This window comes from Mycothermus thermophilus, assembly GCF_041956435.1.
Source record: "Mycothermus thermophilus strain CBS 625.91 unplaced genomic scaffold VTJ04scaffold_1, whole genome shotgun sequence".
NCBI lineage: Eukaryota > Fungi > Ascomycota > Sordariomycetes > Sordariales > Chaetomiaceae > Mycothermus > Mycothermus thermophilus.
This window is the reverse complement of record NW_027191427.1, coordinates 3,128,849-3,154,869: the sequence shown is the minus strand read 5'-3', so window position 1 is coordinate 3,154,869 and position 26,021 is coordinate 3,128,849. Positions and strand designations below refer to the sequence as shown.

Genomic DNA, 26,021 nt, shown 5'->3' with positions numbered 1-26,021 from the left:
TGCGAGGGAGCTGAGGCCTTCGCCGAGACAGGGCCCAGTCCAAGTCCCTGGCGTCCTGGATCTTGGCTTGGCTTGAAATTGGCGAATCGGGGTGTCAGGGAGTGGCTAGGTTCCATCCACTGCCGTGGGGCGTCACTCTTGCCGCGTCTCCGCCAACGCAATTTGACGCTACCAGCACACGCCCAACCCTGGGTCAGGTCCATACTTATCGTCCATATCCGTCCGCAACCTCAAGAGAAACGAGCCCGACGATAGGACGGGGCTTCGACCGCCAGCGTCTCTCATCCGCCGCAAGCAGCACAGCACGACATCGACGCTGCAATTGGCAACCTCGGTAACTACAAACAAATCCGCAAACCTAGACGCTAACTAACTACGCATACACGTAACTGGTGGTACGCATTGACCACGTCGTGAGATGCTAACTTTAGCGTTTTTCCCTGGTCCCTGGACGGCCAGGGTCGGGAGCAAGCGGAGCGAGAGGCTGGCGTGGCCCAGGATCTGTCTTCCCTGTTGCGGTTCCTGATGAGGGGATCCACGGCCGTGGACTGACGGTTTCACCACCGGCGGGGTAAAATTCTGCCCGGCAGAGCTGAAAAGGGGGAGAAATCAGGAACGGGATGAGATAAACCGCCGAAAAGTAGCTCAAACTTTTGTGTTTGTATGTATCGCAGTGGTATGATGGCGGCGGTTGCGTCGGTCTGCGATGGAAAACAAACTCCATGATGCTCCAGCCAGCAAACGTGATCAGCACACGCTAGGGGCGCAATGGTCGGGCCCCAACAACGGGCCAGCAAAGGCGGTCTGCACTCGGTCTGCAACTCATCTGTGAGAGCTGCAGAGCGAGAAAAATGACACATCCGCCCCTCCGGAACCGCCGGCAGAGCGGGCAGGGCGGGCAGTACGGGCAGTGCGGACACGGCGGCGGGACGATTGTGAGCGTAGCATCGCGTTGGCACCTGTGAGTCTGGAAGCATGCTCTGCACCCCTGGTCCCATTGCCGGACGGACGATGGAGATGGAACAGAGATTGCATCTCCGGCAGTGCGCTCCCGTGGCTCACTGGTCGGTTGATTAAAGAAGCCGACAAGATGTGTCACGGGCTAGTTTTTAAGCTCTACCGGGCCGCCGGGAAATGCCGATACCGATCTTGAGTTCAACGTTCAAGAGCATCTGAACTCTTGGACACCCGTTCATGTTGAGTTGAGACTCTGTCCCATCGCATCTCTCAGCGAACGTTGCAGGTTTTATTAGCAAGTTTCCCAAGGACGGGACCATGTTTGGCAAATGGCAATTGTCGGCTTTGGACGGCCCGAACGGGCGGTTCCGCATCCTCGGGTTGCGGCTCCGGGGTTACGGCTTCCTTTTTCAACGACGGGTCTACCCCACGTAAAGTCATCGGGGTTGCGCCTTCGTCCTTTGGATGAATTTTCACGCGTTCCTGAAAGAATATCTGAACTGAAGGAAAGAGTTCTCTTCGAGTCAGGAATTCAGGATCACCCTTGTATTGTGTGTACCGTCAGGTAAACCTTACGCCGTTGTGAATCTCAGGCAGTGGAGGTCCAGGTACATTGTTCCTTTGTCCCTTGAGTGAGACAGACTTATATCACTCTCAACCGTTGAGACTTGAGATATTACGAGTCGACACACGCTCATCCATTATTCCTTATTTCCATATTCCATCCGCAACGGCCCCTGGATCCGAAAATGGCTGCCGCAGAACTCTGGCGACATCCACACCCCGAGGGGACGCAGATGTGGAAATTCCTCAACCATGTCAATACAAAGTATGGCCTGGATCTCAAGGACTATCAGGAACTGTACAAATGGTCAGTCGACAATGTGGCCGATTTCTGGGGCGAAGTCTGGAACTTCGTCGGAATCAAGGCCTCCAAGCCTTATGACCAGGTGAGTTGTCGAGCAACTCAGGTACCCGGACTCAGGGGCTGGGACTGGCTCCCCGAATCCCCGAACTCCGTAGTTACCTCTAGGTACATACGTACTGACCTGATTTCCCAGGTCTTACCTCCAGATGCCCCCATGTTCCCCAGGCCTGACTTCTTTGCCGGTGCTCGCCTGAACTTCGCCGAGAACCTACTCTTCCCCGCCAATGCCGACGTGGACGACTCGGCCACCGCCGTCATCACGGCCACCGAGGACGAGAGTCACCTCGTTGAGACGTCATGGGCCGACCTGAGGGATCAGGTCCGGCGCTGCTCCAATGCCCTCCGCGCTGCCGGCGTCAAGGAAAACAGCGTCGTGGCTGGGTTCGTCGCTAACCATGTTCAAACTCTCGTGGCCCTGCTCAGTGTCGCCACTTTGGGTGCTATCTGGACCGGCATCAGCCCGGACAGCGGCGTGAGCGCCGTCCTGGACCGCCTCGTGCAAATCAGGCCCCAGGTTCTCTTTGCTGACAATGCCACCTTGTACAACGGCAAGGAATGGTCCAGCAAGGCCAAGACCATTGATGTAGTGACCGAGCTGAAGAAGCACGGCTTGGAGCGCGTCATCGTGATTCAAGGCCTGAAGCATGTCGACACCGGTCTGGAGGATATCCGCGCTCTTGGGGTTCTGGCCGACGATTATGAAACCTTCTTGAGCTCGTGAGTTCTCATCACTATACGCTTATGATTTCTCATGTCTCTAACATGCTTCCAGTGCGCCGGAGGGTCCCCTCATCTTTTCTCAGCTTCCCCCATCTCACCCGCTCTATGTTCTCTATTCGAGCGGTACCACTGGCCTCCCGAAGGCCATTGTTCACACAGCAGCTGGCACCCTTCTGCAGCACAAGAAAGAGCACTTCCTCCACTGCTCTCTTTCTCCGACCTCCCGCATGCTCTACTACACCACCACGTCCTGGATGATGCACCACTGGAGCGTCTCTGCCCTCTCCTGCGGCGCCTCTCTCGTCCTCTACTCGGGCTCCCCCTTCAAGCCCCATGGCTACTCATCCCTGCCGCGCCTTCTCTCCTCGCTTCGTGTCACTCACTTCGGCACCTCCGCGGCCTACCTCACCACTCTCGAGGCCAACAACGTCCGTCCCGCCGCCGACCCGACTCTCGACCTCTCCGCACTCGAAGCCATCTACTCCACCGCCTCCCCCTTACCCCCCTCCACCTTCGCCTTTGTCTACCAGGCCTTCCCGCCCACCATCAACCTCGCCTCCATCACGGGCGGCACCGACATCATCTCCCTCTTCGGCGCGCCCTGCCCGCTCGTGCCCGTCCGCGCCGGCGAGGTTCAGTGCGCCGGTCTGGGCATGGCCATCGAGGTGGTCGACTCAGCCTCGGCGCCCGACGACCCGCGTCCCGTTCCTGACGGCGAGCCCGGCGACCTCGTCTGCGTCAAACCCTTCCCGAGCCAGCCGCTGACCTTTTTCGGCCCGGATGGCGACGCCAAGTACCGTGCCGCCTACTTCGACCGTTTCCCCGGCGTCTGGCACCACGGCGACTTTGTGCGGCGCGTCCCCGGCACGGCCGGCGCGCTCGTGATGCTGGGGCGCAGCGACGGCGTTCTCAAGCCCGCCGGCGTGCGGTTCGGCTCCGCCGAGATCTACAACATCCTGACGCGCTTCTTCGCGGGCGAGGTGGACGATGCCGTCTGTGTGGGCCGCCGCCGCCCGCAGGACCGCGACGAGACCGTCTGCCTGTTCGTCACGCTCGTTGAGGGGAAAGCCTTTGACGACGACCTCCGCCGCCGCATCGCCGACACGATCCGCCGCGAGCTCAGCCCCCGCCACGTCCCCGGCGTCATCGAAGAGGCGGGCGGCGGCGTGCCCCGCACGGCCAACGGCAAGAAAATCGAGGTGGCCGTCAAGCAGATACTCTCGGGCATGGAGGTGCGGACGAACGCGAGCGTGGCGAACCCGGAGGCGCTGGATTGGTTTAGGGAGTGGGCGAAGAGGAATAATTAATCCTTGAGGCGGGGACGGGGACGGTGGGAAGAGTTGGGAGGGGTTGGTTAGTCAGTCAGTCAGTCAGTCAGTCAGTCAGTCAGTCAGTCAGTCAGTCAGTCGAGTCAAGTGGTAATAAGGATGATGAAGATGGGAGGTGTTGGGACTGGACAGAGCCCTTGGCACTGTTGTGGTTGTTTTCTTGCATCGTCCCGCCTTGGAGTAACTTAGGTAGCTAGAGGATGGATCACCATATACGTAGAGGGTGTTATGGGAACCTTGTGGCAATGAGATGAAAATAATCTCCATGTCACCATCACGTTCATACCTTGCTGGTCGTTGTTTTCCTTTCCCCATAATTTTCAAGTCTAGTTTGGTACGACTATCTCTACACTAGCTAACAGGCCTGCTTTTGACTCACAATGTCCGTGAGATAAAAGCTCAGTACGATGTCATCAGGGATGACGATACGATCAACCACTAGGCTGGTAAACACAGAACCAGACACAACAATTCCCGCCATAATAAAGTGAACCAATGTCGGGTGGGAATTAAACAGAATAGAAGGTGGGAAAAGCCAACTGTCATCATACTTCGTCGTAATAAAACGTAGGTATAATACTGAGCAAGACAGAGAGGGCAATCAATCTCTCACCGCCCAGACTAACACGCACGCTTGCTAACATAACAAGAGAAATAGAAAAAAGACCAATAAAAAGAAGAAGGAAAATAAGAGAACAAACGTAAAGGTATCAGAAACAGACTGCCATCCCATTTTTCGGTGCTCCTGCCCGAAGAATAAAACAATGTGGAACAAAGAGCTTAAGTAAAAATCAACGCCCAGCGATAATAGACAGCAAGAGACGCAACCCGTTCCACAATCCTTTCAACAAGCAACGCAAAGCAAGCCTTGGTCCTGGTATCCCACCATCTGTCCTCTTTTGTTTTTTTCTCTGCCATTCCCGTTTTCCCTTCTCATAGGCAATAAAAATTGGCTCAAAATAACCATCAATGCGCAGCACTAGCGCCAGCAAAAGCAAGCAAAGAAAAGAACACCCGTCGCGAGAACAGAGTGCAATCATCGGCGTCATAGGTCATCCATCATCAAAACCCATTCCCATCCATGGAGAAGGTATGATGATCCATGTCCATGGCCATGTACTCGAGCAGATCGACGCCGCCGACATTGACGCCCTCGGCCGTCATGGACACGGCGTTGTTGTCAATGTTTTGGAAGAAGGCCGGGCCCGTGGGCAAGTACCACATCTCGTTGCCGGCGGCCCACTCGGCGTTGTCGAAGAAGCCTGTCGGCCCGCCACCGCCGGCGGTGCTGCCGGGGCCGCCGGCTTCGGCCAGCGTGCTGCCGTTGTCGAGCCCTGTCGTGGCGGCCGGCGTGGAAGGGCCGAACATGGATGCCGAACCTGTCGGGTAGGGGAAGCTGCCGGCTGCCATGTCCCAAGGCGTGGCTGAGATATTGGCGGGTGTGGTAGAGCGTTCTGGATGAGAGCTGCTGTCAGCACGGACTGTCCGTCTATCAAGGAAAAGCTAACAAGAAGGAGAAAGTCGAAAAACTTACCAGCACCCAACCCCTCCCTAAACTTGAGCCACGACTCATGAGTATGTCCGCCAAGACCATTCGCGTTTCCGTTCCCGGTCCCGTTGGCCGGCTCTCCCTGAGCAGCGCCGCCTGGTGACCGACCGTCGGCCGTGGACACAGGAGGCGGCGGGGGCGGGGCGTAGATGAAGCGGTTCCGCAAGCGGCTCGTCAAGGTCTCAAGCATGTCGGCGAAGCGGATGCCCAGGTGGACGTCGTCGACTACGCAGTTGCGGAGAGCATCGACTGTGCGGTCCATAAGCTGGATGCTGATCTCAACATCCGATTTGGGGGCACCGAGGGCGAACGTCTTGAGCAAGAACATGGCGCCGCTGATGATGCGGAAGTAGGTGCGCACCGGGGCGTGCTTGAGATAATCTCCGGGCAACAGGCCCTCAACCACCGTGCGGAGCAGGTTCCGGCTGCCATTAACCACTTCCCGGACATACTCCTGATCCTCGACACCAAAACCACCCAGCTGCCCAAGCGGCAGGCGGCCATAGTAGTTTTGCGTCTGCGGCGAGAGTTGCGGCCCAGAATGGCCCGAAACACTGCCGCCGGAGCCACCTCCCGCGTTGCTAGTGCACCGCTCGACGACGGCTTGCAGCGAAAGCGAGTTGATGTAGATACGCACGTACTCGTACTCGATGGTGAGGATGTGACGGATGTACTGGGGTAGGCGGAAGCGCTCAAACTGAGCCCACCAGTCCTTCAACATGGGCTGGAAGTCCCTGAGCAGCTCGATGTACTTGCCGCTCTGGATGATCTCGGTCGTATGCTTACGCGACTTGAACAACCTCTCATTACCAACCTGCATCGCGTTGCTTATTCCTGCCCAACAGTGGATGATCTGGTCGTCTAGCTCCAGATCTGGGATGTAGTTGAACGTGTTGGAGAAAGTTGAGGGGTTAGTCCCTGGCGTGGTGCCCTCAACCGAAAGCCGGCGCCTGCGCGACATAGCCGGGTCTGACTTGCGCAACCGCTCGGGCACCATGTTGGTCCAGCCCAGGCGGCCGGCCAACTGGCTGAGGTAGATGAGCAACAGCCGCTTGATACGGTTCGCACGCAGCCGGTACGATTCATCCTCGTATTCAGGCCGGGAAATGGCGCCGGCGGCGAGCAGCTCGTCAATGTCATCAAAAACTCCCAGCTCGTAAGCCAGACCCATACCCGTGCTGAGGAGCATCCAGCACATACGGTCGCTCCTCCAGGCCGGTTCGAGCCAGCTCTCAATGCGCCGCCCACCGAAGCCGGCCGACGGTGGCTTCTGGCTTGGCTCCGCCGAATGGTTCGGCTCATCAGATGGCAACAGCAGCTCATCAGTGGCTTCGTTCGGTGGAAAATGGAGCGCGCGCGGGTGCCACTCGGTCAAGATCATGAGCGACTCGATCGTTCCTAGAGTTCTCAAGCTACCCCTCCGCAGGCCACGCCACGGCGCCGTACTGGAACTCTGGGGGTCGTCTCCAGAGCCACAAAAACCGCCTCCGAACGCTTCCTGTCCCCACACGACGCGCTCAATCATGCCGCGAAGGTATGTCCAGAGCTGCTCGTGGATGGCATGCGAGCGGCAATGGCCGCCGGTGCCCGGCAAGCGGCGGTATCGGGATGCGATGGTCAACAGCGTCACGGCCAAGATCGGTTCTTCGGTCAGCAACGTCAGGTGAGACGCAGGGCTGTGGAAGGTCGGCGGTGAGATCGGGGTGAGAGGGGACAGGTATTTGTAGTAGCTATGCCTCGCGTCAGTATTGAGAAACACATCCAAGTGGGGTGTTGATGGAGTGCCGTACTAGTCAATGTAGTCAATCGCCTCCTGGGCCGTGAACCAACCGGCGCGCACGAAGCGGAACCGGCTCCAGGCCTTGATAGCTTCGGCATAGCCGGGGTCCGTGGACAGATCACGACGGGTGAGCTCTGGGTCGATTGCATGATCGGCAGCAGTCCTGTCGCCAGAGCGCGAGGCGTGCCGGGAATGATAGTTCCCCGATGGAGCGGCTATGGAAGAGTGCCGCGATCCCACCGTATCACGGCGGGGTAGCTGCGGTCCGGGTTGGGCCGTGCTGGGCGTCGGATCCGGGTCGGGCTTGTGTGAAGCGTTATCAGTGGCTGCTTTGTAGAGCAAGTCCAAGGCGTCATGAGGACCGTAGACTTCGCGGCGCATCACCGTACGGGCCTCGAGATTCTCCAGCGGGGTGTTGGGTTCGCCATTTCCGAACTCGCCGGCGGTGCTGTTGCTGCGGACGCTTTTAGTTTCACCCGGCCGGCGCAGCGGGTGCGAGCGGCCCTGGCTGCCGCCGGGAGTCAGGGGCACATCGCTGTAATAGCGACGGTCCAGGACGGGCGGCGATCCGGCATTGCGGGGTTGCTTGCGGCCATTGCGGATGATGTAATCGTCCTCGTCGGGATCGCCGTCCTCGACCTTGCGCTTGCGGCGGGTGGCGCTGAAGAAGCACTCCTTGCTCTCGCGGCGACAGCGGACGCAGGGCGGATCGTGCGGGTCGTCGACGGAACCCAGATCGCAGCGGACCTTGCGGCGGCGGCAGGGAATGCAAGCCTGATAGACGCGTTTGTGCTGGGTGGGAGGGGGATGATGGGGTTGGGGCGCAGGCGCGGGCGGTGCGTTGTTGTTGTTATTGTTAGCCGATGTTCCGGGTCCGGATGAGTCTCCACCTCCGCCGCCGCTGCCGGCGCCCCTCGAGGCCGGAGGCGGAGGAGCGGGGCCGCCGACGACGGACGACGTCGAGGATGCGGCGACGGGCGACACGGGCGATGCGGACGACAACTGCTGCAGGGCGGCTGCGCCGAACTGCGACATGGCGGGCAAAAACCCAGGAATACAACAAAATAAAACCGGGCCCGAAGTCCGCTTGTCGCTCGTCGTTCGTTGGATGCGTCGCTCACGGTTCGGCGAAAGCGATGAACCGAATTGGCCTTTTGTCGGCTTGACGCGGTTTACGGTGGGTGAGCATGCGAAAAGAATCCCGGAGCTGGGGATCGGGGTCGGTTTTGGGGCTGCGGGACGGCACTTCAAAGGGGTCTTGGCCTGGTCAATGGAACGGTGGAACAGCGCGGAACAAGAAGGCGGCGAGGGGTTGAAAGGCGGGACGGAGGCCCTCGAGGCCCACCGTTGCTGCCGGGGTTGACAAGGAAGACCGATCTTTTGCGCAGCAGCGACGTTCGGCTGGTTGGCTCTGGGTGGAGCCGCCTTCCAACTGACATGGCATGCGGCCGCCAATCAGAGTTTCGCGCTCGACAAGGCTCACCACCTCTACGGTCGTCTCCCAACCCAGGCACTGACGGCGTGGGCCCGGCGCTGCACCTGCGGCTGCCTTGGCCTTCGACTCGAGCTCCAATCTGGAAGGTGTGCAGCTTAACGCCGAAGCGCCGGTGAAGCAAAATGTCAAGAGATATCAAAACATTTCTGTATCACAGCAGAGTGCAGAAATACGAAGAAAAAACTTTTTTTTCTTTTCTCCAGGTGATGATGATTTTCTGCACAACAAGGTTCTCTGTTACCTAACTCATTGCCCGCCCGGTGTCGGGGAGGAGGCTCAGACACTTCACTTTCAAATGTCACGCCTCTAGACATGAACGAGGTGGAGGAATTGAACCGCATTGGCTGCTCCTCATCTGACATGGACGCTGCTGTCATACCAACACACACACAAGTTACCCGTGCGAAGCCTCCGGGTCATCCATCCCCGCCGACCACCTGATTGAGAGGAAATCCTTCGTCGGAGCCTCCCTTCCTATCTGCAGCAAAAAGAGAGTGCAGCTTCTGGAATCCATTGCAGCGCAAGCTCCGTTATCACCCCGCACATGACAAGGAAGGCGGCTGTTGAAAGTCGAGCGGCCGACCAATCCCAGCGCCGAATTGCTCCCCAATTGGCAAACTCGCTTGCCTCGAGGCTCCTCCAGCGCAGGTCACGCGACTCCGCCGCCTCGAAGCCTCTTGCACCGGGGCTGAGGATCATGACGAAACGCTGGCGGTGAGCTGACTTCTCGGTAGTGCCTCCGGATAACGTTTTTCAACTGTCTCTGATTCATCCTGGTCCCGTGAGGTGTTCACCATGTCTCGCTAGTGGCAATGTGATGTCAGCGTGCAGCTGCGCCAACTTCCAGACGGCCCGATGGCAGCTGGAACCTTACTACATAGCATTTTCCACGAACAAGACATCACGAACACAGTAGAAAGCTTGGTCAAAAGATGTGGAAAAATCACCGAAATCCATTCCAGGTGGCCAGGAATTAGGTTACATCTGACCCTTTCCTCCGGATGATTTTCTATGCCATCTCGAGGTTGTTTGCGCCCATAGATCAAATCAAGTCCCAAGTGAAAAAGAAAAAGAGAAAAACGATCTAGCCCTTGCCGTGACCCGGAGCATTAACTCATCCCATCACAACCTTCGTCGCCTTCTCAAGCAGCAAGCAGGGTCGTCGAAGAAGAAGAGGGCATACCCATCGCGGTGGAGCTGCCGAACCGACACCCTCCGAAGATGACGGATCCATCCCGTCCAGCCAATGCTTTTCCGCAGCCTCCTTATCCCAGACGCCAGACGCCGAGAGAATGCAAAAAGCTGTGAGACTGTGCTTTAGGCGAGCAAGACACCCTTGTTGATCTGTTGTGCCGTGAACGATCTGGTTAGCGAGATGCCCGAAATCACAGGATATGACCAGAGACAAACGTACCAGGAAGTCCGAAAGCATCTTCAACAGGTTCTCGGGCAGAGAGTACAGGTCCACCGAGAACTCGCCCTGATCAACATTGTTAAGGATGTAGGTGTGCTCGTCCTTGTGGTCATGCACCATCTGGATGACGTGGAGCAGATCGTCCTCGCCGAGCTTGACGAGGGCATCGGCGATCTTGTCCATGTCCCAGTTCTTGCGCTTGTTCTTGGCCTCACCCTTCTTGAGCTTGCGCTCCTCGTCGGTGGGCAGAGGGCCCGTCTCGCGCAGGATGGCCTGCAGAGCCTGGGACGGGTTGCGGAACGTCACGGTGTGGACATTCTCATACTGCGGGGCCTGGAAGTTGAGATCGTGGACGATGGTCTGCTTGCCACCCTTCTCCGTCGTGTACAAGTCGATCATCATCTCGAACTCACCCCAGCCCTCGTTGGTGCACTTGAAGGGGGGCTCCAGGAAAGCTGTTTGCGGGGGAGACCGTCAGAGCGCTGTTGCCAATCCTCCTCCAACCGGGGGCTACGTACTCTGAGTGGGATTCTCGAAGGACGGGTGCAGGTGGTACACCGCCTTGGTGAAGCAGCGGGCGGGCTTCTCGTTGCCATCCTGATCAAGAATGTAGATCTCAACGGTCCACTCCTTCCAGGGGAAGCCCTCATTGACAGGCGGCTTGTCACTGTGTGTCGGAGAGATCCAGTCAGCCCTGTTCCCAAGTGTCCTGTCCGTGTTCGCGCCCGCGATCCGTTCCGTAATGTCGCTATGGGAGAAATCCTCACATGTTGTGCTGCTCGGTGACGATCTTGATCTTGCGCTATCGGCGAGAAAGCATCTCTGGTCAGCATCTGGTCCCGAAAACCGCAACTCAGTCCAATGGTAGATAGTTCGTAAATTACTCACCTCGACTATCATCGTGACGCCGTTCTTGGTGGTACCGAAAGCAATCGACTGGGGGAGGGTGCCCGGAGGAGGAGGGGTGGGAAGGGGCTCGGTCCTCGCGTTGCTGCGGGCGGTGCGGCCGGGATTGGCACGACCAGCGTTGGCACGACGGGTGGTGGCCCTAGTAGCGGCGGCGCGACGGGTGCGAGCCCTGGTGACGCCTCCAGCTGGAGAAGGAGCTGTTCAACAAACCGGCGCCGTCGAGGCCGAAATGTTAGTGATCGGGTGGTTTGAATGTCTTCGAACGCAGGTTGGAGCCGTCGAGTCGACGCCGAAGACTCAAAATGACGATAATAGCCTCAAATTGGAGACACAAAATCCCAGATTATTCCGAGTCAATCCGAGTCAATGTGGAAAGAGACTTGAGGTGAGATATGAAGCTTTTGGTGACGGTGTTGATCAATTCGGGTGTGGTGTCCGGCGCGTGATCGCGAAAGCCCACCCAAACGCGACGGTGAGACAGAGTGGCTTGGCAATGAACGTACCTGAAGCGGCCTGGGCGGCATTTGCCGAAGCGGCAGCAGCAGCCTGGCGGGTGCGGGGTGCCATGATGGGTTTTCACGTGGTTGTGTGGCGGTGCAGTTGTGGAGGTGCTCAAAGCAATCCGTGTGAACACCGTGGTAGGTGGTGATCGCACCGTGTGGCGTTGTGGAAGAAGGAAGGGAAACCACCAGTAGGGCGAAGAAAAGTCGTGGCAGAAGGTTTAGGTTCGCAGAGCTCGAAAACAGAAACCTGGAAAAACCTAACAGGCATCAAGACTTGGAAAGAGAGTGGCCGGTGTCAGCGGAGCAACCAGGAGACTGAGCCACCTCGCGGAAAGCAAGCCATCCCGCAGGACACAGTTGAGGCCTTTGCTTTGCTTCCTCTCCGTCACGACAATGGAGCGACCTTCAGGCCTACTGGCCTTTACTGGAGTAAATGCCTTTCAAGCTGCTTGATTCAGTCGGTCACAGCAAGAACCATAATACACCCATATCACCGTGGAGAGCCAGATGGTATTTACTCTGTCTACAGCTCCTCAAGCTGGCCTTGAACCTGCCTCGAAGGGGGGATCCCCTCTCCCAGCTCTAGCTGGGCGGGTGGTGCTATTGTGTGGGTGTGGGACGGGAAATGGGGTGGATTGCGTGTTTGGTGTTGTATGTGGGTGGGTGATCATGTGTATCTCATCATCCTCTCATCCTCCGGGAAGACGGTGCCAGGAAGTGAGAGCTGCCGGAACTCAGTCCTCAGCTCGTCACAACGACATTCCAGAAGCCTCGACTACCTCCAGCGCTCTCGAACTCTCCAGCTTCTTGCTTACTCGGCCTTGCTAGCCTCACCCTCGGCCGGCTTGTCCGCCGCCCCTTCCGCGGGCTTGTCGGCAGCACCCTCCGAAGGCTTCTCGGCCTCGCCCTCCGGCTTCTCACCCGTAGCCTTCTTGAAGATCTCGGCGTTCTCCTCCTGGGCCTTGATGAAAGCCTCCTTGAACTGATTGGCGTTATCCGAGTTGGCAAAACGGATGGCCAGAGTAAGAGCCTCAGGCTCGCCCTCGCTGACATCAGCAACAACGTTCCAGACCCAGCTCCGGTCAGAGCCGACGTTGGGCGAAAGCTTCATCTCAGGCATGACTAGACAAAAACAAGTCAGTTATCTCGCCTCTATCCGAACATCTCCACCGGAGATATGGATAAGAAAGGGCACGTACTGTAGTGATTCGCGCAGACCTTGAGCGTCTTGTCACGGCGCATGACAAGACGGACCTTGCCGGTGTCGCGGTGCTTGAGGAGGCGGACGTCACCGACACCACGCTCCTTCCACTCCTTGCTCTCGGCCACGTACTTGAAGAGCTTGGCGCGCATCTTGAACACCTGCTCCTCCTGCTCCTCGTTGGTCTTGACCTCGACCTTCTCGGTCAGGTGGATGACGGGCTCAAAGTGGACGTCCTCGGACTCGGGGGGTTGGTCGTCCTGTTCCAAGAGACATCGGTTAGCATTATTCCCTAAGGAAGCAACTCGAGAGGGAACCTACGTCATCACCAGCCTCCTTGGCCGCCTCCTTCGCGGCGGCAGCAGCGGCGGCCTCGCGCTCGCGCTGGGCCTTGGCGCTGCCCGAGGTGTCACCGCGATCCTCCTCCTCCTTCTTCTCCTTCTTAGCGCCGCCACCGAACATAGAAAAGACGGACGACGAGGTAACGGAAGCAGCGGAGGGAGCCTGTACACAGAACACACCAAACAGTCAGCACGAGCTCAGTTTATGCATCCGGCCTCGACTCCATCATATCCTTGCCCGCCATGGGGACTTTTGCACATACCTCCGGCTTGGTCTCCTCAGGCTTGTCAGACATGTTGGGCGATGTGATGTGGTGTGTGAAGACTTGTTAGGACAAGGATGGACTAGATGGCGGAACATTCTCAGGTCAGCAAATCTGCAAACAACTCGACAAAAACGACGCCTGGCAAGTATAACGAAGCCGAAGGCCCAACAGAAGAAAGGCAAAAGCCGTCCTCTGCCCTTCTCGCCCTCATGCCTGCCACCACATCCCGCCCGCCTGCCGACGTTGCGCTGCCCCAGACCCATCTCATGGTCGACTCCAAAAGGCGATCGCGATCAGGCGTTGGTCGGTCAGCTGGAATGTCGGCCGGCGCCCAAGTTGATCGATCGATGTGATATCTTTCGAGCCAAATCCCTTTTCAACCAGCTTCCCCCCAACCAGCCTCTTCCACCTCCTCCATCTCCCCATCCGACAAGCCCTGAACGCGTCCCATGTGCGGCAGTGGTCTGTCAAGTGCGTGCGCGCAACCCGACACGGCCGGGAAGCGAGGAAGGCCGAGGAGATGGAGAGCGACTTCCCCCGACGATAACAACAGACATCCTCGACGCCGGATGCCTTGTCCACGGCAATACCAGCGGAGATGCGCACGACGACGACAACAACGACGACGACGATGACCTGACCTGAGCCGACCCGAACAACCGATCGACAGGGGCGGCGGGCACCGCAACGCGGGGCAGGACAGGGCGGGGCAACCGCGAAAAAACAGAAACAGGGGAAGAAAGCAAGAGAAGGGGAACGAAGAAAAGACAACAAGTGTAAAACATACCAGATCACAACAACCTCCTTGGGTTGCTAGTAGGTTGCGCTGGAGAGAGAGAGAGAGAGAGTAGGTGTTGGGTGGTGTGGTGTAGGTTGTTTTGCCAAGGTGCAGCAGACAAAACAAGAAAAATGTGGTTTGGTTTGGGTTTGGGGGGGTGGACGAGACTCGCAGCGACGGGAGAGCAGAGTTAAGACGAGGTCCGGGTGCAGTCAGCAGAGCAGAGTCTAGGTTCCCTTACTCATAAAAGCCAAGCCAAGCCTAACGGAAAGGCAACAAAATTGATGAAAAAAATGGCGGGAGGCACTCAGAGTGGGGGAAGAATCTGGACTTCCAGCTGATGAGAGACAAACTTGGGAAGCGCCGCGGGTTGATGCAAAACATTGACCGTGCCCCTCCCCCTCCCCCTCCGTCACACAGCTGCGGGGTCCATCCGCGGACTGCCTGTGGCGGCGGGGCTGGCCAGCCTAACCTGGACCCTGCAGTGTCTGCGAGTCACACAACTTTGCGGCCCAAAAATACCCATGGATGTGTAGATGAAAGTTGTGAGGATTGGGCCGCCGATATCTGATGACTATCGATGTAAACTCGTACCTCCATGGTTTCCCCGAATGCTCGGTCAGCACCAGAATTTGGAAGTGGGTGGAAGAAATTAAAACAGCCTGAAGAACACTGGACTCTACTCCTGTTCCACCTCGAGACACAGACCTCTGAGAGGGGACAGACATGATATCACACTATGACCATGCCTAAAGCACCATAAGCAAATATATAAAAACAAGGCAAAGAGAACGCCGCCCACCACCATCACCATGATACCTAGTCCCTAAGCTCCTAGAATAGCCCAGTCCCAACAACAGCAGTGAATCCCTTCCCATCAATAACTCGAATATCCCGTGTAGTCCCCCAAGCGCCAACCACATCCCCATGTTTCCTTTCCATCCATAGGTAAACGACCACCCTCAACGAAAACAAGAAGACCCAAAGAAAACATCCGGCAATAAACAGCAAGAGAAAGAAACAAGCCCAATCACAATACTACACACCACCCACAAACTTCCTCCACGACCTGCCCTGACCGGCGGCAGCAACAGCGGGGCCACCATCAGCCTCAGAACGCGAGCCCTTCCGCTTCTTCCAATTCCCCGACAGCAGCCGGTTAGCAAATCCCAACCTCGACTCCTTCATCGCCACCCCCCTTCTCTCCTCCCCGCGAGCGTGCGCCAGCTCGTCGTACTTGAGCCTGAGCAGCCTCGTTGCGTTGCGCTCGTACGCCGCGTACTCGTCCATCTTGCCCTGCATCTTCAGCCACCAAAGCCTGGACGCGATCTGCGCCTGGAGGACTGACAGGTCGACCTGCATGCCGACCTGCATGCCGACCGTCTCCGCAGCGCGAATTTGGCGGGAGAGGTGCTCGCGCATGGTGCCTGCAGCGCGCTTGACCCTCTCGCCCGCCTGACTGTGACGGACGGCCTCCTTGGCCTGGTGGAAGGTGGCAGTGACTTCCTCTTGGACGAACCTGCGGAGGTCTTCGCGACTGGGAGCCTTGCTAAGTGCGTCCTGCAGGATGCGGCGGCCCGCCTCGATGGCGTCCGAGACGACAGTCTTGCCCATGTCGACTTGGAAGGTCTCGTTGATCTTGGGCCTGCGGCTGGTGATGACCGACACGTTCAGCTTGCCGTAGGCGTCTTTGGGACGGAGCTCGACAATGATGCCCTCATCGACGGAGGAGATCTTGGTCTTGATGGTGTCATCGCTGCGGCGAACCTCGATTTCGATGGCGCCGTTGGCAAGCCAGACGACCTTGTTGCGGCTCGGGATAGCCACCAACAGCTCCCGAGGTCCGTAGACCTGGACGGAGCAGAGCGTCTTCTTCGACTCGTTGACGGGCTTCTTGACCTCGGCAACCGTAGGAACGACAGTGGATGTCCCGTCCGAGAGCAGTCCGGCCAGAGAAAGCGCAGAAGCCAGAGCACTAGTCGTGGGCTTTGACTGGCTGATCTGGATAGTCTTGGTCGAGGTGTAGTTAACAACCACTGTCCTAGTGGTAGTAACAACCGACGACGCCTTGATCGTAGGAAAGCCTGTAGGATATGCGGGTGGCGGACTGCAAACACCCGTCGATGATGTCGGGGAGACCGGGTGCACCAGCGGCTTCCAACTATTAACCCAAGCCAGCAAGAAGATGGAAGCTGTGAGAATCATGGCCGCGGGCATCAACATGAGCGCATTCTGGAGGATGAGCATCAAGTTCTCGTTCTGGGCCTTGGCTTTGGTCTTGTCCGTGGTTCCAAAGCGCTCAACATTGTTTTCCTCGGTCAGGCCGGTCAGGAAGGAGAGATTACGGTTCAGGTGACGGTCATCGATCTTGGAGAAGGAATCAAAATCGATAGGGAAACGAATGGGGGTCATCTGCCTCTCGGGATCCAGGGACTCCAAAGAGAGATGAGGTGTGTCTGTGTCGATATACTCGCCCAAGTGGCCGTACTCCAAGGGCTCCACATAGTCGGCGATGAAGATGGACGGGACATCGTGACGCTTCATCACCGCACCCGAGATCCTTGCGGTCCTGCGGTCCTGGTCATCGTCTTGCTGAGAGCTGTAAATGATGGCAATGTGTGGTAAGTTCCATTGTGGCTCAATAACTGGGCCATCCAAGCTCTCCGAGGAACGATATTCTTTGCAGTGGTCAGTTGTGATGGAGTAGACGGCCTTGCCTTCTGGCGAGCCTTCCTTGGGGGTAAACTCTTCAGCTGAGATGCAAGACTCCACCACGATCTGGAATGGGGACGCCTCCATGAGGTCTAGTTCTGGGGAAGGGCCGAACGATGAGATGGGCACGATGTTGTACACCTTGCCAAGGCTCGCGCCGAAGCCTTCTTGAACACCAGGGGCGTCTTTGGATGAGGACGAAGCCCAAATGGCACGGCAGATCTTGTGGATGATACGCCATTGAGCCTCGGGGCGGCCAGCATAGAATATCCGGAGGGGCTCCTGGATCGAAAGTGGCCTATTGGCCAGGCTCTGGCGAACAACGATACCGAGGTGGTCGGACGTGTCCTTCAGCTTCAAGGTTCTCGAGAGTTTGGTAGCCTTCTCTGCAGAATACTCTTCCAAAATGTACTGGGCCGTGATGCCATTGTCAATCACATCTGCGACGTCGAACTCGATGGGGTGTGCGACACCCACGTCAGACCACTCGGGAGCAGGGCCTAGAGGCTCCTTGTCCGAGGCCGGCGGAAGCTGTGTAGACGGGCTCTCGAGGGTTTGGTCGGCGTATCGAATCGATGAGGCATGTGGGGAGTTGGCGGTATCCGCGTCCTGGTCCTCTTCTTCATCCGAGCCCATGCTAGCCAGTTGATCGACGGAGCCGTCGAGGCTTTGGACATCGTCGGGGCGGGAGGCGGAGAGGGAGCAAGTCGACTCAGTCAACCGATCGTCCTGGCTCTCACTGTCGGGACCGTGGATGATCTCATAGGCCGAATCGGCCAGGCTGTTTATGTCAGACATGTTGGGTGGTGATTGTTGACGGAGCTCGGGCAGGCTGTTCGAAACCCAGTTCGCCAGGTGCTGCGATCCTTGAGGTCTTGGGAATCGAAGCTCCGGGGCCGAGGCCGAAATACGGTCTTGGGATGGCGGGGTTTTCTTCGGGTCGTCGGAGCTCTGCAGGCCTGTCGGATTAACTTCAGCTGGGGACTGGCAGGGCTGTGTTTCCATGACGATGGGGAGAAGATATGTCAGCCCCAGACCAGGACCATATCAGCGAGAAGCCGCTTGGGGCCTTGGTTGACAGATATCGAGAAGAGGAACTGTGGTTGTGTCGAAGTTATGCTGTGATGATGTGATGGTGGCCTAGAGGAAGGAGGGGCACCCGAAGAAGAGATCGTGGTGTCAGATGAGGTGCAGTTCCAGTTGGAATCCGCGGGACAAAGGGCAGCGAGGACAGTACGGGGAAGCCGAACAAGGCGCAGAATAGGCTGCAGCTCGGCGGCCGGCGGACGGGAGAAAAAGAAGGGAGAGAAAGGAGACTGACTCGAGAGTAGTTTTCGACCACGAGAACCCTTCCCTTGGAGGGGTAGGGCACAGGTCCGGTACGGTGCTTTTCGGATGATGACGAGGATGGAAGTGTCGGGTGCAGCTCGGTCCAAGCTGCTGATGCTACCGGGGTCGTGGTTCCGTGGCGTGCTGCCTATCCTGGACGCTGCCTTAGACAGGCGGGGGTGGGGCAAACGGCATGACGAGGAGAGTCGTGTCAGCCTCTGAGAGACGGAATGCTTCTAAGAGAGCTTTGTTCCGTCAGGTTTCCATTCACCGGTGCAGAGTTGAGAAGGGCGGTTTTGGAGGAAGATGCATCAGGGCTGTTCAGTGTTGCGTTGTTGAGGTCGTACGAGGATGGTAGGCACCAGCTTGCCCCTCGAATGATGACGTCGGAAGCTGCTTGGAGTGGAGATGGCGATAATCGAAGATGGAGGGGAAGTGAAATCGAGGTCCGATTGAAATTCCCCGGTCTGCCGAAGCCTCGAACACAAATGCCACCAACTGTACGAGCTGCAAAAGGTCACCTGGTGTTTCCCTGAATCCTATTCTTTCCAATCCCAAATTCCCATTGTTAAACCACGCACGCCTCACAGTGACTGTTCCTTTCCTCAACCTATCAGGCTGTCCCTCGTTGACGTGTTAGTCGTCGATAAGAAGCGGGGTGAAGTGACGGTTGACGCCCCCAAGAGCGGAGCCGCCCACACAGGAGAGTGGGGTCGTCTTCTGGTGAGGCAGGCCCACTGATTGGCCAGGCTTGCAGCAACCCCGCCAAATGATGCTGAAACAGGCGCCAGGAACCCGGAATACCTCAGAGATGTGATTTGTATTGGGGGGAAATAGGATCAACGGGTGACTTATGATGAGCATAGTAGTCGGAGCAGGATGCTGATCTTACTTTGATCCACGTTTCATGGCGTTTCTAAGGCTTGGAAGTAGGCACAGAAATTTTATTAAGTATGTTGGCAGTGCATCGACAAAGACACCACAGGAACAATGAGGATATCGGACGGCAGACATTGGGAGAAACCTGACACCATATGTCAAGCATGCGTCTTGGAGTGGCCACCCATAGCTGGAGATATGTTGTGATCATTAAAAACACAGCATCAAATTCATTCATGGTTCTCTATGTTTGTACCAAGTGCCCCCCGTAAAAAAAGCCATGACCCGCCCAAAATTATCCTAACAAATAAACACGAAAGGACATGAACAGCTTCCCAAACAAAAAGCAAATCCCGCGCATGTGTTGTGGTATCTCAGCATGTGTCCGCGTCCCGTACTTCCCAAGCCAGCATAAGTATGGATGAACAAGCGAGTGTGGTTCTGTGATGGGGTATCCTTGTGGTTGAAACCCAAGTAAAACAACACCGCTGATATACGATGATAAAAACACAGTTCTTGCTCATCCACAAGACTTGACCCAAACCTTATTTCAGGCAATCCTCCTGGGATCGCAAGAACCCAACAAGGAAGGGCACCAACTATAGGATGCCCTGCTTGATAAAGAGCTCTTTCAATGAGTCGGTGTCAAAGTCTTCGTCATCCGGGATCATCTCGAGGATTCCCGTCATGTTGGCAAACAGGTCGCCTTGGTTGCGGTATGCGAGGATGGCGGGCACGCCGGCATTATCAAACTCAATGTCCTCGTAGTGGACTTTGACAAAGCGGACAGCCGGGTACTGGGTGACGAGTGGGACAAGGGCAGACTCAATGGCAGCCGAGACCGCGCACTAACAAAGGAGGTTAGCTTTCGTGTTGCCATGAAGAACAATCAGAAGCATCAACGACATACCTCGTGGTCATAGACAAACACGACAACAACCGTCTCCCGTCCCACTTTCTCTATCGCATCGAGGTAGCCGAGAGCGTCGACCTGGTCGAAACGGCCAAACAGCCGCGCGCTCGGGCTTGTCCTCCGGTTCCTGATGGGATTCCTGCTCTCCTGCTCGAGTTCGCGCCGGCGGCTCTCGCGCCACTGTTGCAAGAAGGCGGCCTCATCCGGATCATCGAGGGCGCTCCCGTCGCTGTCCTGGTCGCTGCCCCGACCCCTCTGACTGTCGACACCAAAAACGCTGCGGCGGGCCGCCCGCACCCGATCCTTCCACTTTGAACGGCGGGCTGCTTCGTACGACCTCGCGTCGGCAATGACTCCCTTCACGCCCGTGGAGCAGCCCCTGTCGAAGTCGGCTGGGGGCAAGCGGATCTCGGTCCGTGAGTCCATGGTTGGCATCCGCATGGCGGCTTCGATTTGTTGTTGCAGGTAGCGCTCCTCCTCGTCTTCGCTGTTCTCTTCGGCCTCTCGGGCTACTTCGTCGCGGTCCTCGGGGTGGATGTTGTCGAGGCTAGATCTGGAGTTTTTGGCCAGGAAGGCGGCAAATTCTTCCTGAGCTGGAGTTGGATTGGACATGGTGACGAAGAGAGAAGAGCCAAATGGGCTGATGTCAAGCGGGCTGTGTTGTCTTATTATAGAGAGAGCGGGTAGGTTTGTTTCGAAAACTCTCACGGTGAGGGAGGGGGTGAGGTGACAAGGGGGTGGAGTGCCGCTGGAGGCGAGTTCCGCTGAGACGGCGAAGCCGGGATGGCCGTGCCAAACAAGGCCACGCGAGAGAGCGGTAGGGCGGGTTACGCGGGGATGTGTATGCTACGGTGATGAGTGCTATAGCACACTTTGATAAGTCTCCTTTGGGGCAACGGCGCCGTAGTCACGGTCGGTCGATCAATGCTGGGCGCTTGTGTGGCAGGCAAATAAGAGGCACCTATTAACGAAATATCTGCACGATAGATGAGAACACGCCGGGGAAGAGGTGGCAAGGCGAATGAGGCTTGGGGATTTTGGTACCTGCGCCAGCCGGAGAGAGAGAGGAGATCCCCTGGAAAAGTGCGTCAGACTGTTTCAGAGGGGCGATGCCGATTGCAACGTTGGCCGGAGGCTGGGATAACGTGATGAACCAGAGCAGGGATCGTCGAGTCACGGGCGCGGAGGGTTCACGGGTCTGGGGAGCTGATTGGCGGCGTCGGCAGAGAGGTGAAAAGGACAGGGCGCGGCCAGGCAGGCGTTGCACACCGGACACGCGGTGTATGATTGCGCGCAGAAGAGGGATGTTCCCGTTGTTGATTGAGATGGGACGAGTAAAACACGAGAGAGGGGCGGTGGTCGGAGAGTGGGTTGCAACGTCTACGCTGTTGTCGCGTGGTTGACAGGGATTATGCAGCACGGCTGCGTGGAGCCAGGGGTTGACACTGGATTCGGCCGAGGGCGTTTTCTGTCTGGCGCGGGAATGCAGGAAAATGCGTGTTGTCGATGCCGAAGGACCTGGTGCAAGAAACACGTTCGGTTCACGCCCGAAGTTCCTTGGTTGGTGTGGGAGAGAAACAAGAAGGGGCAAGTGGCCCAATGAAAAGAGGGGGTTGACGAGGCCCACAAAGCTAAAGCGGCTCCATGAGACGTGGTTGGTGGATTAGCACATCAAACAGACCTGGCCAACTTCAACGAAGATCTCACGCTGTGTGTTGTTGGCTCAAAAACCACGAGGCGAGGCAGTATGTGCGGAGTACAACCGTAATTTGCCGTTCGCATCTACAATTTTGGGAATGATGTCAGATCCGAAGGATCCAAGAGACCATTTCTCTGGTTGGCCTTGAAACCACACTGTGTTCGAGCATTCGCGGGGGCATCCAGCCCGCCTGGCCCGTTTGGATACCTGTACTTACAGGACAAATAGGCACTCATCAAGTAAAACGGTTGGAGAGGGGGGTTAGGGGGGTTGGCGGAATCTGGGGGAGGCACTAGCTCCGGAGATCGAGGCCGAACAAGACGCCTCAACGGTTCCGGATGAGTTGATGTGCCTATCGTATTTCAGGCTCTCATCTTGGCCCTCTCATTTCACAAGTGCCGGGCCTGAGAGGGCACAGACTCAGATCGACCGCGCCCAACCTTGGCTTCCGATAATAATATCCTCATCGTTTGACATGCAGGAGCGCTGTCGTTGGGCATCTGATGTGACCCAGACGCAGCTGTGCTCGACGCTAGGCTGGAACCCTCGTGCCACGATCCCGCACCAACCTTGTTGCTCAACCCCATGGTTATGACGGAGGCTCGAGCGGCGAGGACTCCCGATTAACGATGGATCATTGAAGTCGTACGGAGTAAAAAACTCCGGTGCTAACACTTGTACTAAGTTCATCTTTTCTCGATTCTCTGGACTGTGGAGTCTTCCCTGCCATCAGGAACATCAACATAAGATCTCACGAACTCCATCTGTTCATCGATCCATGGTAGTACTTGCGCGGGGATCGAAGGCTTGTCAATTGTTGACTGTCCAATTCATGCAACATAAACAAGCATTCGTATAGTAATACTGCTAGTACTATCAGTAGTGGTAACTTTTATTACCGACCTATCCACGTGGCTGCGTCGCGGCATTGTGGACGGGAAGGAAAAAAGAGAAGCGGCCAACAACCCCATCTCTTCGTCGTCATCGGCCGGGATTAACCACTCTCTGCACGTTTCATCCATGGTTGCCGTGTTTCATCTGGCCCCGTTGCTGCTTGGCACTTGATTCTTTTTCCCATTTGGGGAAAGGAAGTGAAGGCCCTGCTTTAGCGCTTTTCAACCGTTCCGAGACCTCAACCTCGCAGACCGGCTTCTAGAAGCCTTCGATCGTCACGGCTTGTTTATGTCGGGCAAACCCGAGGTCTGTGGGTTTCACGGTGGTGCGATTCCGATGTGTGTCGATAGTTTTTTGACCTTTCTCGGCTTTCCGGTTTTGTGAATGGACTCGGCTCGGATAGACACAGGCACAACACCTTCCTACCAAATGCATGGCATGGTGTGTTGTCTGGTTACAACAACTGCTCTGTCTGGAGTAAAGCAACTCTCCGATCAAACCGTCAGTAAGCATAAACTGAATGTTTCCTAGACTCGGCTGGCATTGAGCTGGTCGCACCGCAGACGTAGGAACCCTAGAGTACGGAGTACCCCGCATATGAATATGTGTAATCCTACACATCTGCGCTGCAGAAAGCTCAGGAGGGAAACTCTCTTGGGCGTCTATTTCATTGTCCAGCCAGCTCGTTTGCCCGAGTCAAGCGACACACAAGTGCGTCTATTCCTCGGGCCGTTTGACACGACAAGGAGATCCATTGGATGCTTTTTGACAGCCAGATTCATTGTTTTCCTGCATTGTTGCAGATATCCTGTTTCGGACTGGGCCTGTCTGTCGGTGATGACCGTTCATGCCAGGGTGAGACTGCATCTCACGGGCACTGGGGTGTCCCTATCTCTCGAGTTCTAAGTCTAGGCTGAGAAGGGATGGCCCGTCCAAGCAGGGTTCACGGTAAGTAGAATGTAGTACAGACATCTCTCTACTTTAACGAGACAACTCCACGAGCGTCCCGAATGAATGGATCAGGTTGCCATCATGAGGTTGCTGGGAAGTATATATCTGACACTACTTGGATGGTTGACAATGGCGTCAAAAGTACTTCGCGAACCATGCAACCCTTAAAGACCCTTCCTGCTCGCAATTAGCTGCAGCCGACGCAACACAACAGGGCCGAAGCTATGGAAAATATTGACAGAAGCAGCAACAAGGAACCAAGCAGGGATATCTACCCGCATGCTCTGGAGCACCAATGAAACGGGGGACGCTGGTCTCGAGGTGAAACTCGGACATTGAAGATGCCTCTTCTTTGTCATTAGATTCGAACTGCCATAAACCGTTGTGATGTCAAAAGTTCGATCGCCAAGCTCGAGTTTTCTCTGAAGCCTAGTAGTCATCATGGCATTGAACACATGTTCAAACAGCCATCGACGAAGAGACCCATGGACGCCTCACCTAACCGGTCCGAGTCTCCTGAGGCAAAACCAACCAGATCACTCATCATAATGTCTTGCGGCAATGGTGTCTTGCACAACTTCAGTGACTCAAGCTCTGCTACAATCGAGAAGCTTCAAGTTTGGATGAAAAGCTGGGACAAGTCGACTCGAGAGGTCGGGAAAGTCTTTGTGCGTCATCTCCCATCCATCAAGCGGCTTGAGATAGAAACGATGCGGGACGGGACGACCACTTCCAGGTTCACAAACTCCTGGGAACAAAGTACTCGGCCAAAGACATAGCTTCATGGCGGGCCTGTTCCTGATATGTTCTTTTTCACATCTCGAGTCTCGCTGAATAATACCTCATTCTTGGATTCAACCGAGCTCTCATGCCTCCAGGCCTAGTGTCATTTATTTTCTTCCGCCCTCAAAGTCATTGTGTCTTGATCGCGTGCTTTGACTGCTGAAAAAACTGTCCATGAACCTCCAGCACTTCGTTTTGTCACCTATCTTCTCCCAACTCTGTCACTAGCGCAACCAGCATGTTCATATGTAGCAATAGAGTAGCTCAAGAGGAGCCAACGACACTAACTCCCGACATAAGCAAATGCTCAGTACCAAGGATCTGCCTCAACATCGAAGCTTCTATGGAGGAAGAATGAAACAACACGGAACAACCTCGCCTGTAGTCACTTCGGACTTCCGGCCCCGATCCCAAACACACACCGTTCCCGGTTCCTGAATCGCTTCTTACCTAGCAAATGTTTCTCAGGTAGCTTAGACGTACGCCGATGTGAACTCCCCCAAGTTTCAACCAGCAAACTTCGGAGAAGCTTCAAGTGTTATATCCAGGAAGAAATACCGGAAGCAACACTTTATTCAATGACCGAACCGTGTTCTGGGCTTACTACACAGCCCAGACTGCACAAGCCCACGATAAAAACAACACCCCTCTATGAGTACTGTCAGACATAGCCGAACGCACCTCCGTTCCACCAACGCCATGTTTTTGTGCCCTGGGAAGACGAGAAAAAAAATGATGAAGCACCTACATGTCTTGGGACCTTCCTTGAAGTGCCATGACCGGACATCAATATATTAGGGCTAACAAAGCAATTGGTGTCAATCCGCATCTCGCATCACCCCACTCAACCAACGACCTCGACCCAGGGTTCGGTTAGATTGGCCGAGTCACTCCAAAACGTCCTTATATGTACCTCATTCCAACCATCAGCAGTCGTCTCTCCTCCCCGTATTAACAGGAATTCCACCTCCCTGGTCAAGCAACCCGGAGGATATATCACTTTAGAGGATGGTACTTATCTTGGAAGCTGCCTGACCCTGAGGATCTGGGTCTTCTCTTCCTCCGCCTCCTCCTACATTCTTAATCTTCAGTCAAATAGACACCTTTGGCGAGGTAGGTAACATGATTTCCCTACCCCACCCAGGGTCTTCAGATCGCTTCTCACCCAGTTTCCCAGTGGCTGTTCCTGTTCCTTCATCATATCCATACTCTCGCTCAAGTTCAGCCAGCAAGGCCTATTATGATCCTGCGTGCCCACCGCCCATCTATATCATATCGCTCCACGTGCTGAGGTATTATCTGTGGCAGCCTCCTGGTATGTCTGTACATACAACCATGCCAGTTGATGCTCCTAGCTTTCCCCCAAACTCCTGTCAGCCCAACAGTTCAGTTGGCATCCCGCCCGCTTGAGTTATGTCACAAGGATACGTACGTATATCAGGTACCTTGAACCATCAGGATTGACCGAGTTATTAGTTGTATCAATTCCCAGAGGTGTGTCCTAAAAAGAAGCATTTCATATGGATAGACTAACAACCTGTAGCAACAGTACCCAGGCAACCAGTTTACAAAGCCATCCCGAGGAAGAAAGATTCAACCTCCTCCCACCAAGGCCACAGTGGCACATGCACACTGGCCCTTCATAGCAGCAAGGTCAAGGTAGGCGATATACCCCAAAGCGTCAAGACCACC

The 26,021-nt window shown here is 56.1% G+C and overlaps 8 protein-coding genes across 8 annotated transcripts; 1 reads left to right on the top strand and 7 right to left on the bottom strand.

Moving 5' to 3' along the window:
* Positions 1-1,706: 1,706 nt before the first annotated feature.
* On the top strand, positions 1,707-3,912 carry VTJ04DRAFT_1172 (uncharacterized protein; the record flags this gene model as incomplete). The annotated part of the gene is made up of 3 exons (XM_069358831.1): positions 1,707-1,907; positions 2,019-2,602; positions 2,658-3,912. The coding sequence occupies 3 exons, from the start codon at positions 1,707-1,709 to the stop codon at positions 3,910-3,912; spliced, it is 2,040 nt and encodes a 679-aa protein (XP_069223781.1).
* Positions 3,913-4,724: 812 nt separating this feature from the next.
* VTJ04DRAFT_1171 (uncharacterized protein) lies at positions 4,725-4,973 on the bottom strand (the record flags this gene model as incomplete). Its single annotated transcript, XM_069358830.1, has 1 exon — positions 4,725-4,973. The coding sequence occupies one exon, from the start codon at positions 4,971-4,973 to the stop codon at positions 4,725-4,727; it is 249 nt and encodes an 82-aa protein (XP_069223780.1).
* Positions 4,974-4,995: 22 nt separating this feature from the next.
* On the bottom strand, positions 4,996-8,297 carry VTJ04DRAFT_1170 (uncharacterized protein; the record flags this gene model as incomplete). The annotated part of the gene is made up of 3 exons (XM_069358829.1): positions 4,996-5,387; positions 5,468-7,212; positions 7,273-8,297. The coding sequence occupies 3 exons, from the start codon at positions 8,295-8,297 to the stop codon at positions 4,996-4,998; spliced, it is 3,162 nt and encodes a 1,053-aa protein (XP_069223779.1).
* A 232-nt stretch (positions 8,298-8,529) lies between these two features.
* Positions 8,530-9,456, bottom strand: VTJ04DRAFT_1169 (uncharacterized protein; the record flags this gene model as incomplete). The annotated part of the gene is made up of 3 exons (XM_069358827.1): positions 8,530-8,639; positions 8,700-8,836; positions 9,302-9,456. The coding sequence occupies 3 exons, from the start codon at positions 9,454-9,456 to the stop codon at positions 8,530-8,532; spliced, it is 402 nt and encodes a 133-aa protein (XP_069223778.1).
* A 618-nt stretch (positions 9,457-10,074) lies between these two features.
* On the bottom strand, positions 10,075-11,647 carry VTJ04DRAFT_1168 (uncharacterized protein; the record flags this gene model as incomplete). The annotated part of the gene is made up of 6 exons (XM_069358826.1): positions 10,075-10,101; positions 10,172-10,626; positions 10,690-10,838; positions 10,939-10,973; positions 11,060-11,265; positions 11,584-11,647. 6 exons carry the CDS (start codon positions 11,645-11,647, stop codon positions 10,075-10,077), a joined length of 936 nt encoding a protein of 311 aa, XP_069223777.1.
* A 747-nt stretch (positions 11,648-12,394) lies between these two features.
* On the bottom strand, positions 12,395-13,421 carry VTJ04DRAFT_1167 (uncharacterized protein; the record flags this gene model as incomplete). The annotated part of the gene is made up of 4 exons (XM_069358825.1): positions 12,395-12,705; positions 12,783-13,044; positions 13,106-13,288; positions 13,389-13,421. 4 exons carry the CDS (start codon positions 13,419-13,421, stop codon positions 12,395-12,397), a joined length of 789 nt encoding a protein of 262 aa, XP_069223776.1.
* A 1,786-nt stretch (positions 13,422-15,207) lies between these two features.
* VTJ04DRAFT_1166 (uncharacterized protein) lies at positions 15,208-17,886 on the bottom strand (the record flags this gene model as incomplete). The annotated part of the gene is made up of 1 exon (XM_069358824.1): positions 15,208-17,886. The coding sequence occupies one exon, from the start codon at positions 17,884-17,886 to the stop codon at positions 15,208-15,210; it is 2,679 nt and encodes an 892-aa protein (XP_069223775.1).
* A 1,802-nt stretch (positions 17,887-19,688) lies between these two features.
* VTJ04DRAFT_1165 (uncharacterized protein) lies at positions 19,689-20,614 on the bottom strand (the record flags this gene model as incomplete). The annotated part of the gene is made up of 2 exons (XM_069358823.1): positions 19,689-19,937; positions 20,000-20,614. The coding sequence occupies 2 exons, from the start codon at positions 20,612-20,614 to the stop codon at positions 19,689-19,691; spliced, it is 864 nt and encodes a 287-aa protein (XP_069223774.1).
* Between the last annotated feature and the right edge of the window lie 5,407 nt (positions 20,615-26,021).